Source organism: Myotis brandtii, unplaced genomic scaffold (assembly GCF_000412655.1).
Source record: "Myotis brandtii unplaced genomic scaffold, ASM41265v1 scaffold399, whole genome shotgun sequence".
Taxonomy (NCBI): Eukaryota; Metazoa; Chordata; class Mammalia; order Chiroptera; family Vespertilionidae; genus Myotis; species Myotis brandtii.
Genome location: NW_005365325.1, coordinates 750,788 through 760,996, shown reverse-complemented (window position 1 = coordinate 760,996; position 10,209 = coordinate 750,788). Strand labels below are relative to the sequence as shown.

Sequence of the window (10,209 nt, the reverse complement as noted above, 5' to 3'; positions counted from 1 at the left end):
CTCATTTATGCTACTTCAAAAATTACAAATTAAATAGATTCTGCTTAGATCTGAGCAATTTCTAAGATGTTTCCACTTTTAAGAAAATAAATGTGAAAATGTGAGAGTAAGTGACTTTATGCTGTCCTAAATATATCGCATTTGATATACATGAATCCGTATATATTTAAGACCACACAAATGGGCTTAATTCGGTTGCATGCTATAATAGCCAAGTTAAAGATAAATATTAAAAAAATGACTAAGTTCATAAACATAAATACAGTAGTTCTGACTTTTCTTTTAAAGCTATATTATAAGAGTTTACTTAGCAGAAATTTCCTGATTCTAAAACAGCAATTTAAAGTCTACTATCTTTTAAGAGAATCCTAGCAAAACAATATTGTTTTTTTATATATGATCTCAGAAGTGAAATAAATGGAAATTATATTAAGCGTTTATATAACCCTAAAATTTATAAGCTTAGATTCATTAAGGGAATCGGAACCATCATCCATCTCCATTTTCTCTATCTAGGGATTTCTTAACACGATCTTCTCTAAAGCTAAATAGAAAAGGCTGTCCCTAAGGTCAAATGAAGTAAATGCAGTTCAAATAAAGTTCATTAATGCTGAGAGGAATATTTGCTAAGTCCTACTGACAAATAAAACTGTGGCCTGGTTTAACACTTCACCACTCCATGACCTGATAATGGTCCTACTACAGTAATCTTTCTAAACTGCAAAATTTTAAATTAAGTCATAATATAACAATACAAAAGAGATTCAAAAATACATATAATTGAGAATATCTAAAAGAAATAGAAATGTGCATGAAATGCATACTATGCAAATATCTATTTCTTTCCCCCCGTTTTTATATTTAAAAATACAATTTAAACAAATATCATACTAAAACTATTGAGTGAAAAGCTTTAAGTTATAACAACTTAGCGAAAGGAAAAAAAAGGTTTATTTATGAATGGCAAAGAACCTAAGGTTTTAAATATTTCTAAATTTGGCATAATGTTGATAATATAGACAATTTCCGAGGTGCTAAAATGTTAATTTTGTTCATATGTATGTGTAATATTTATTTTAATAAATGTGTTTTCATCAATTTTGAGTAGTAATGAAATCTTTACATTCAAAACAGCAAGTCTTAAAGGATTTTCTTTTCTTACAATACACAGAAAATTTTTCAATCTCATACAAATGTTTATCTCTATTTAAATTTTAAATATTGAAGACAGTGGAAGAAAAAAGCATGCCATATCTACTTTCTGAGCTTTTTTTTTTAATATATGACACTCTGACTTTTAATAAAATTTAGAAAATGCTTAAGTTCTTTTTAGGTTTGATATAAACAGTGCTTTCCTTGCATTGGAGGATGGTCTCATGTTTTCTTTAACATTAAATAATTTTAAACTAATTAGTGGAATAAAACCATTTAATACCAAATAAATGACTGTAATTAAATTGGTTAAGTCCATTTTATAATACTGTATCATAAAGGTTAAATAATACTTTAGTTAAAGTAATTTAATCTAAATACAATCAAATATATTTTACACTGTTTTTATATATATCAGCTTAACAAAGTATTAAAAATAAGATTGGATTTTTACATTTTCGTATTTATTATAATAAATAGCCTTATCCATCATAATTATTCATCTCATTTATGGGTTCACTGAAATTTATTAGCCAGGCAAACCAATTGAATTTTGAGAATAAAAGTTTCTTACGGGAAGCTGTTTCTTGCTAGTTCTGGACACCTTAGTTCAAGAATTTCCTCCAGTCAATACAAGTTGTTCTTTTCCCAACCAGACAGCAGGAGGTGCTGTGTGAACACTGAGACTGGATCTTATTCCCACCTCCCCTCCCCCAGTACACAGAGAATAATACCATGATGCTTTCAAAATATTCATTTTTCAGCAGCTTGTGACCTGAGATAATGAGCCCAGTTCTAAACTGAAACCTCCCAGTTAGAAATGTAAAACCTAGCTCTTATTTAACGTGGTAAAATGTATACTTGACTTAAGATTAAATGCAAAAAGGATTCTAAAAATATGGCAACTCCATTTTTATTTTTTAAATGTCATCAATCATTCTGCTTTGCAACGTGAATTCTACTTTGAAATAAGTCAGAGTCCCTGTAGGTAATTATAAAAATATCAAAGTCTTCACACACACTCACAATTATGGATTGGGTATTTAGAAATTAGAGGAGAAACTTTACTTTAACCTAATTCAAATACATTAATTCTATTTCTATACTTTCAGGTTCAGAAACATACAAATTAAATAAGCATAAATGAGTAAGTTACACATGACATGAAGTTAATTTACCATTTTATTTCCCAGAATACAATTAGTTATATTTTAGCCCAACTTCTACAACAGCAATTCTGATTGCATACTGGGGAAAAAAGAAAAAAAAAAGGCTGAACATTTAAACCTTCAAATAATTTACGAGCTATTCATTTTCTTATTTAAAGTAACTGCCTGTAGAATTTCCACATAAGAAGTTGCCTTTGCTTTGCACAGTATGTAGCAAGAAAAGATGAGACATATGACATCCCATAGCAAAAGACAGATACAATTAGTCCCATTATTGCTGGCTTCAGGATTACAGAAGAAGCATTTTGGCTCTCAAACAGGCACTGAGCTCACAAAATACATGTCACAGTTCTTTTATGACACGATGCCAATCATTGCTCCTATACAATCAAGTACATTTTAAAACACAAAATTAAGCAGTTTTTAAAGAGGGGTGACTCACCTGTTTATAGTATTTTTTTGCAGACTTTAAGCGTTGGTACAAGGCCAAAAGAACTCCTTGGATGTATATCTTAGCTCCTGAGGGGCTGAAACCTTCTCCCTTAGAGACCCAAACTGGTCCCCGCAAAGGTGTGATGGAATTTTGCAAGCATTTTTCAAGCAGAGGAACTATGCAAGAAAATAAGGGAAAATAAATTCTTTTGACCAGACGGAAATACACTGCCTGGAACACAGAGCCCCAATAGCAGAGCTAACTCTTAGCATCTATTATTTATATCTGACCTAGGTTAAGTCTTAGAGAGGCAATTCCTGCATAACTAGTGGCCACCATGAAGGATGTACTTATATTGAGACACCCCCCATGCAAGACTCATAAGCGTGTGAGCACACCTGAATAGTTCTGAAGTGTGCCTAACTAGCTGCACAGAGTGTCATGGTGTGCACTGATTGCCTTATCTTCTCATTTATCACAGATGAGTTGGAACCAACCTTGCTGAAACCTACTTGCATTGTCCTGATAAAATGGTAAGATCCATGTTGTTTCTGTGTATAGCTTCCCGTAGAGGAGTCTATATCCCTAAAACATCACATCTGGAAATTATTCATAAAATATACCTTTATCAGCCACCCTACTCAACTCTCCATTGCTATTGCTTAAATAACCCATAAAACAGGGTGGCAAGGCTGTTTAAAAGTTAAAGGGAGACTCTTAAGCAAGCAGTTTGTCAGACCTTTTTGTTTTTAAGTTTGGGGGCTATAAGCTGGTGAAAGATTTGGGAAAGCTATTCCAGTGTGCGCTTTGTAAACAGAGATATTTACTTGTGGGTCTGTATTGCAACATCCATAAGGACATAACAGACATGTTTATACACTTTTTCACACGATTAGCTTATGAAGTCTTTCTAGTGTGAAATAGTCAAATAACATGGCAGCTAGATAACATTTTTCAGGATTTAATTTCCCTCTAGAAAAGCAGAAATAAAGAAATAAAAAAATATTTTAGGCACACTTGGGAACCTAGAGAAATACATATATATTTTTTCTTTTACTTGAACTTTACTGGTGTATACATGTAACACAACATAAACATATAAAATAACTATATAGCTTGGCTTCCTTATTCTGATACATGTTTTTACTCAAAAAGAATTTGAATGGATCATCAGCAAAGACAGGTCCATGCCATTGGTTATGTTATATGTTGCATATTTTATGCAGAGAGGCTGAGCTAGCAATCTGGAAATTGAATTACAATTAGGTTCAGCTGAGCTGCTGAGCAACTGAGTTATGCAAATGGCCTTTGCTACTGGTATTCTGCTGAATTTTGCTCTTAGTAAAAAAGTTCTGCATTTGATGGCACTAAGTTCTGCAACTCTCTACCAAGGTACAATTTAAATTCTTTCTAATACATTCAGCACTAAGAAGAACATTGGAAATAGAGTTTAAGATTTTTCTAAAACTACTATAAATAAAGTTAAAAGGAAATTATGACCCAATGACTATTTAGACATCTTCAGATATGAGCATGAAATTCACTTACCCAGCCTAACAATAAATTCCTAAAATCCACATATTGAAACCACCTTATACTCTTAGAGCAACTGAATTTCTCTATAAATTTTATCAAAACAAACACCTCAAACTTTTTAAAAATATATAAGATCACACATATTATACAAGAAATAAAAAGTAAAAGAAACTTATTTTCAGGATCATAACTCTTTAATCTTTCAAAAAAATGTATAATATAAACCCATCTTGATTACAATTTTTCCTAAAGAAACCTAGCCTCAGAATTATCAGTGCTTTTAGTTAACTGCTACACATTCATATATTACTGTGTATTATTAGATTTTAATTTGTATACTTTTAATTGGTACAGTCATTGAACATAGCACAGTTTTGAGCATGGAAAGGCATACATGAGTAGCTGTTAATTAAGTTAAACAAGTTAAGAAATAGATAATAAACTTGAGTAATTTACATCCTAGATTTAATCTTGAATTTAAACCTAAGAAAATTTTATCAGATTCTCTACCCTTTTAGCCTTATTCATCTATGCCTGTGTCAAAATAACTTTCAAATTCTTTATGTCAGACCAGGGGATTCCAAAGAAAAATTTCAGAGGTCTTCTAACACAAAACTGCTTTTTTCAGAGTTTGAAACCTCCATAAGAATTTAAGAAAAAAGAATACAGCTTAGAAAAAAACACACCACACAAATTATATCAAAATGCAAGCTGTGTCAGAATTGATATTGGATGGGAAATAGCTCCCATGCTCCACATGATTTATATAATTAGGAATACTGTGGAAACCAGAAACAGTAAAGCAAAGAAAGCAGTATTCACAAGCAGGTTTTATAAGGGACTTCAGAATCTGCTCTGAACTTGTTGAATAATCTGTTCAGTATTCCAGAATCTCCCTGCTGGAAGCAGGGTCCTCATTATAACCACGAGAGTGCTAATAAAGGTTAGCCTCTGAACTAGGGATTAGAAGGCTCTTTCTTTTTGGAAGCTGCAAACTAGTAACTTTGATGATCTTCTTGAAAAGGAAGACAAAGCACACTCCAAGAACAAACAATGTTTCCACTAACTAGGAAGGTACAGAAAACATAAGAAAATGATACGCCTAAGCACTTAGAAAGGAAGTATAAATGTTAATATACTGAAAAAATAGAAAAAAATAAAATTTATTAACCATTTAAAGAACTCTCCTTAAAAAAGCATTGGCCTAACATGATAGTTATAAAACATAATAGAAAATTTGATTTAAAAACTTTACTTGACTTTTCAACCCCAACTATAGCTTTTAAGGTCACAATTATTCTTAAGCATTTTAATTAATATTCATATTATTCTATACCAAAGAAGACTCAGAACTATTAACCAAAGGTTTTCTTTCTTTCATGTAGAATTCTCCTTTTCTCTGTTTCTAAAGCAAAAAATTTCATTCTGTTAAAGAAGACTATTGCATAAGGATTTGCAAGAAATAAGAGCAATGGTTTAGAAAGGATAATCATAAATACTTTTCAACCTTGGAAAGAGCGTAAACCTAGATGTTTCTATGGGCTAGCAAAACCCACAATATATACATAATGAAAAAAATGTCTTTCCCAGAAAATGAACTCCGAGATATTATTTTGTGTGTCCTGCCAAACCATGAGGTTCTCCTTCAAACTGCTACTCAGAAATAATGCTTCATTCAAGGTTAGCTGGCTCCTATTCCTATGTTCCATCAAGATTTGTGTGCATAGCCACATACAGCATTTCCCTTACGGTTGAAGTCTTTCTTATGGGTGTTCTCCCTATTTTCTCCTATTTACATGACTGTGACAAGAATTTTGCTTCTCTATAATTTCAATATTTTCATTAAGCAAATCCTCGACATTTTTATTAGATAAATGGTTGGAAATGAATCACTCCTTAAATTTATCAACATGTATAGATCAGTCAAATGTGATCATTTCATTGAGATCATTTCTACCACTGTAAAGGTGAAAAGTTATATGGATGATCACTTTTTACACATTTTGCTTATACATTTATACAATGTTACCACTATAGGGCACTTTGAAATTAACCTGATAGTTCCAATGGATTTGGAGTTAAAATTGACAATGCTGGGTAAATGAAATCATGTGACCAAAAAGAGTAACTTCACTAGCTAGAGTTAGTACTGAGCATATTGGGTAAATAGATCATATGATTAAAAGTAGTAGCTATATCAATTTCATAACCATCAACCTATACTTTTCTCACTCATGCTATTCCATTTCCTTTACATCTCCTCCTTTTTTTCTACCTGTTAATATATTCTCATCCTTCAAGGCTCATATAAAACACTATGTCCTCTGGCAAAACGTCCTAAGAGCCCTAGCTGGTTTGGCTCAGTGGATAGAGCATAGGCCTGTGGACCGAAGGGTCACAGGTTCGATTTCGGTCAAGGACACATGCCCAGGTTGCAGGCTCAATCCCCAGTAGGGGGCGTGCAGGAGGCAGCTGATCAATGATTCTCTCTCATCATTGATGTTTCTATCATTCTTTCCCTCTCCCTTTTTCTCTGAAATCAATATATATATATATTTATTTATTTATTTATTTATTTAAAAGTCCCAAGAGCTTTAATTAATTGCTACCCCCTCTGATTCCCAGAGCTTTGTTTATACTTTTATTTTTCCCTTATTGATTTGTATTAGTCCTTACTTCTCCCCTTCCAATTCCATCCTCCAGTAAATCATTAACCCTTTGTGGTTTTAGGTGTTGATATTTTTCAGTTTTGTAAAAGCAGTGCTCAATAAATGATTACTGGATGATAAATATAATTTAGAAATATACTTTAGAAATATACTGTGGAAAGTCTTTTAGATAAGTTTTAGTAGGATAAAAATATGATCAAAATTTTATAAATAAATGTAAATATACCAGAATTTTGAAGCAAATTTAAGGTATGTATGTATGATGGTTTTATTTTAATTTTCCATTTAAAATTATTTTGAAGACTAGGAGGAAAATGAATATAAGAAGAAAACAAATATGATTTGGTAATGAAGCATTAACTAGACACGAGAAGGCCAGAGGTAGGTATTTTATCTCTATCCACTGAGCCAAACCGGTTTCGGCCAGAGGTGGGTATTTTAAAAGTCCTTGGGAAATCTTTATGTCCTTTATCCTACCCTGTCATAAATCATGCTACCATGGGAAAAGACACACAATGAAACTTAAATAACATAGAATTAATATTAGATTAAGGTCAAAATAGCTATTTTAAATAATAAAGGTAATTCCCTCTAAGAACTCCAAACACAATGAGTTCAAATGCTATTCATAAGAAAATAAACTGTTAAGCCTTCAAGAAGACTTTATATTAAAACCACTTCATCACTGATAAGAAGCTTAAATTTATTTGGATTTATAATGGGAACAGAACAAGGATTTCTGACAAGGAGCCAAAAATTCCTCTAAAGAGAGCATAATGGAACTTACCAAATAGATATAGACTGGAATGATCTACCAGTTTCTATACCTAGGGAACAAATAGCTCTTGTCAACATCTCATTTGAAGAGAGACACTATATCTAGTACATTTGAGTCTACTATGGAAAGCTAAAAAGATGATTTTTTATTAATATCGTTTCAAAAAGCATTGGAAATTGTCAAAGTCGTTAATAACCTGCTTCCAGTTATAAATTAAAATTCATGCCAATTAAATATCCAGAATCATAATTTATATAATATTATAATTTTTAAAAAAATATTATAATTTTCACATTTCAGTCAGATACATGAGACTATAGGGGGGGGGCGGGATAAAAAGAGCACTGCCCAGAGCATAATTATCTACAAAGAAATTTCTACATGCTCTTTGGCAGCAAGTTTTAGATCTCAGTCTCAAAAATACAGGGCTATTGTTAACAGGATGTCATTTGGAAATTTCCCACGAATTCGATTGGAATTTATTTTTTAATGAAGTTTTCCTAAAAAGTCTTTTTTGAATGAAACAAAGTGAGTTTTTAAAAGATACTAAGACTTGAGTGCTTCCCATCCCGAAACTTTGCCTAGAGGGAATCTGAGCTGGTGTCAAACTATGTGTGTGTTTCAATGCTCCTTACCCAGCCACAGGTAATAGTTGAAAAACTCTGGGTCCCAAAGCAACCAATAGATGCCACTCAAAGGCATGGTCTGCTGGGAAGGTTGAAGGACGGAGAGCATACTGTCTCCTATTGTTGCTTGATTTATATCAGTATGTTTTCATTCCAACACAACCAAACTAACAGCTGCTGTGTACTTTTGTTTACATGCTATATGTCAAATCTTATTGTCCCTGAGGTCCTTAGGAGAAAAGATTTAGCAGTCGTTTTCTTAAATACCAATGCCTACCCAAATTTGGATTTTTCCTCCACTGAACAAAATGACAAGTACACAATTGCTATACTTAGAGCAATCTTTCACAGCTGCTTTAGTTTTTCAGTGATCCTATCAAACTGACGGCATATTGCCTGTGGGGTCTACAGTGTTTTAATACTGCCGTAAGAGACATTGATTTGTAGGATAGGATCAAACAGAACAGGGATGGATGTACTGGGGAGAGGGATTTCGTAGGTCATACTGTTTTTACCTGAGTAAAATTTAATTTAGACATTGCGACCTTTACAGAACACCTGGTTATTTTAATTGCTGATGTGTGGGTGAACGTTGACACTGGGGCTTAGGAAGTATGAAGTCTTAGGAAGTCTCCTCTATTTTGAAAATGCAGCCTGAGTCATGTCTTTTCTTAGACTGAACGAAGTAGCTGTGCATTAAATATGCTGGCACATCTTCTGCTTGAGCAAGTGGACCGAAATGGTGTGAATTGTTAATGCCTTGCTGCTTTGGTTCACGGCTTGTGATTGATCATTTGTAACTATATCTACTCCTTGTTCCATGAAATCAAGTATGGAGTAATGGGTTCATCAGATTTTGGGGTTAAATTGAGAGTGAAGAGGTACTGTGTGTGGAAATAAGAGTTGCCATGTTCAGGGCTGGCCTTGTAACAGCATGGAATCTAAAGGCGATATTCAAAACCACTTCACTCATCATACGCTTACTGATTCTGAATAGGGCCCATTTGCAGGGGACATTTGGTAGTTTTCCAATACGCTTTATGCCTCTTTCTACTTCCACCACCATGCACATCTTTTTTTCATACACCCCCAGTAGCACATTGGTGGAACAGGTCAGCATACACAATTCATTTATTTAAATAACTTGATTTATACAAGTAGAAATGAGCTAGGATTCTATTGTCTAAGTCTTGCCTTTCCCCTCAACGAAAATAATAGTGTGTGTGTGTGCCTTTGAAAATACAAGTATTTTGTGAACTCAATTTCTTGGGCATTTAAAATATTTGAAATGTAGTAATAATGTAAAAAAAAAATTGGTATATGTACAACCTTAAGGTTGCTTAAGGAATGTTCAGAATTAACTAAATATAATCTGTTTTTATGTGTCTATGGTCTATATACCAATACATAATAATTGAATACATATTACCGACTTTTGGAAAATTTAAAGAAATGTGAAGTATCTTAGAGTTAGTTTTGGAAAGTACAATGCATAAAACTTAATAAATAAAACCAACAAAAATTAGAAGTAAAGGCCTTTAGAAATGCCATTTTATAATTGCTTGCTGTAATAAATGACACATTTTTGCATTATAATTTTAATTACTATTCAGAAAATCTTAACCCAAAGTGTGTTAACTGAGGCACCAATTAACTTTTGACCCAGTAGGAAATAATGTAATAGAAAACATAGTAAAACAGGAACAAAATCAAATATACATAGCACTTACACATATAAGTAACATTCAAAAGCAATCTAATTGTAAAATGTCTCAAAATTGTACTATTATGTTGTAAAGTCACAACTAATACCAATTTAAAAAATAAAAAGTATATAGCTAGATCC

General features: G+C 32.5%; 1 protein-coding gene across 1 annotated transcript in view; it reads right to left on the bottom strand.

Annotated features, from left to right (window-relative positions):
* Positions 1-2,352: 2,352 nt before the first annotated feature.
* Positions 2,353-10,209, bottom strand: part of DCDC1 (doublecortin domain containing 1) — an 84,296-nt gene continuing 76,439 nt past the window's right edge. The window contains exons 8-9 of the mRNA XM_005873096.2: positions 2,764-2,930; positions 2,353-2,400 (exon numbers count right to left, since the gene is read on the bottom strand). Coding sequence (XP_005873158.1) covers positions 2,353-2,400; positions 2,764-2,930 — 215 coding nt within the window. The remainder of the gene's footprint in view (positions 2,401-2,763; positions 2,931-10,209) is intronic.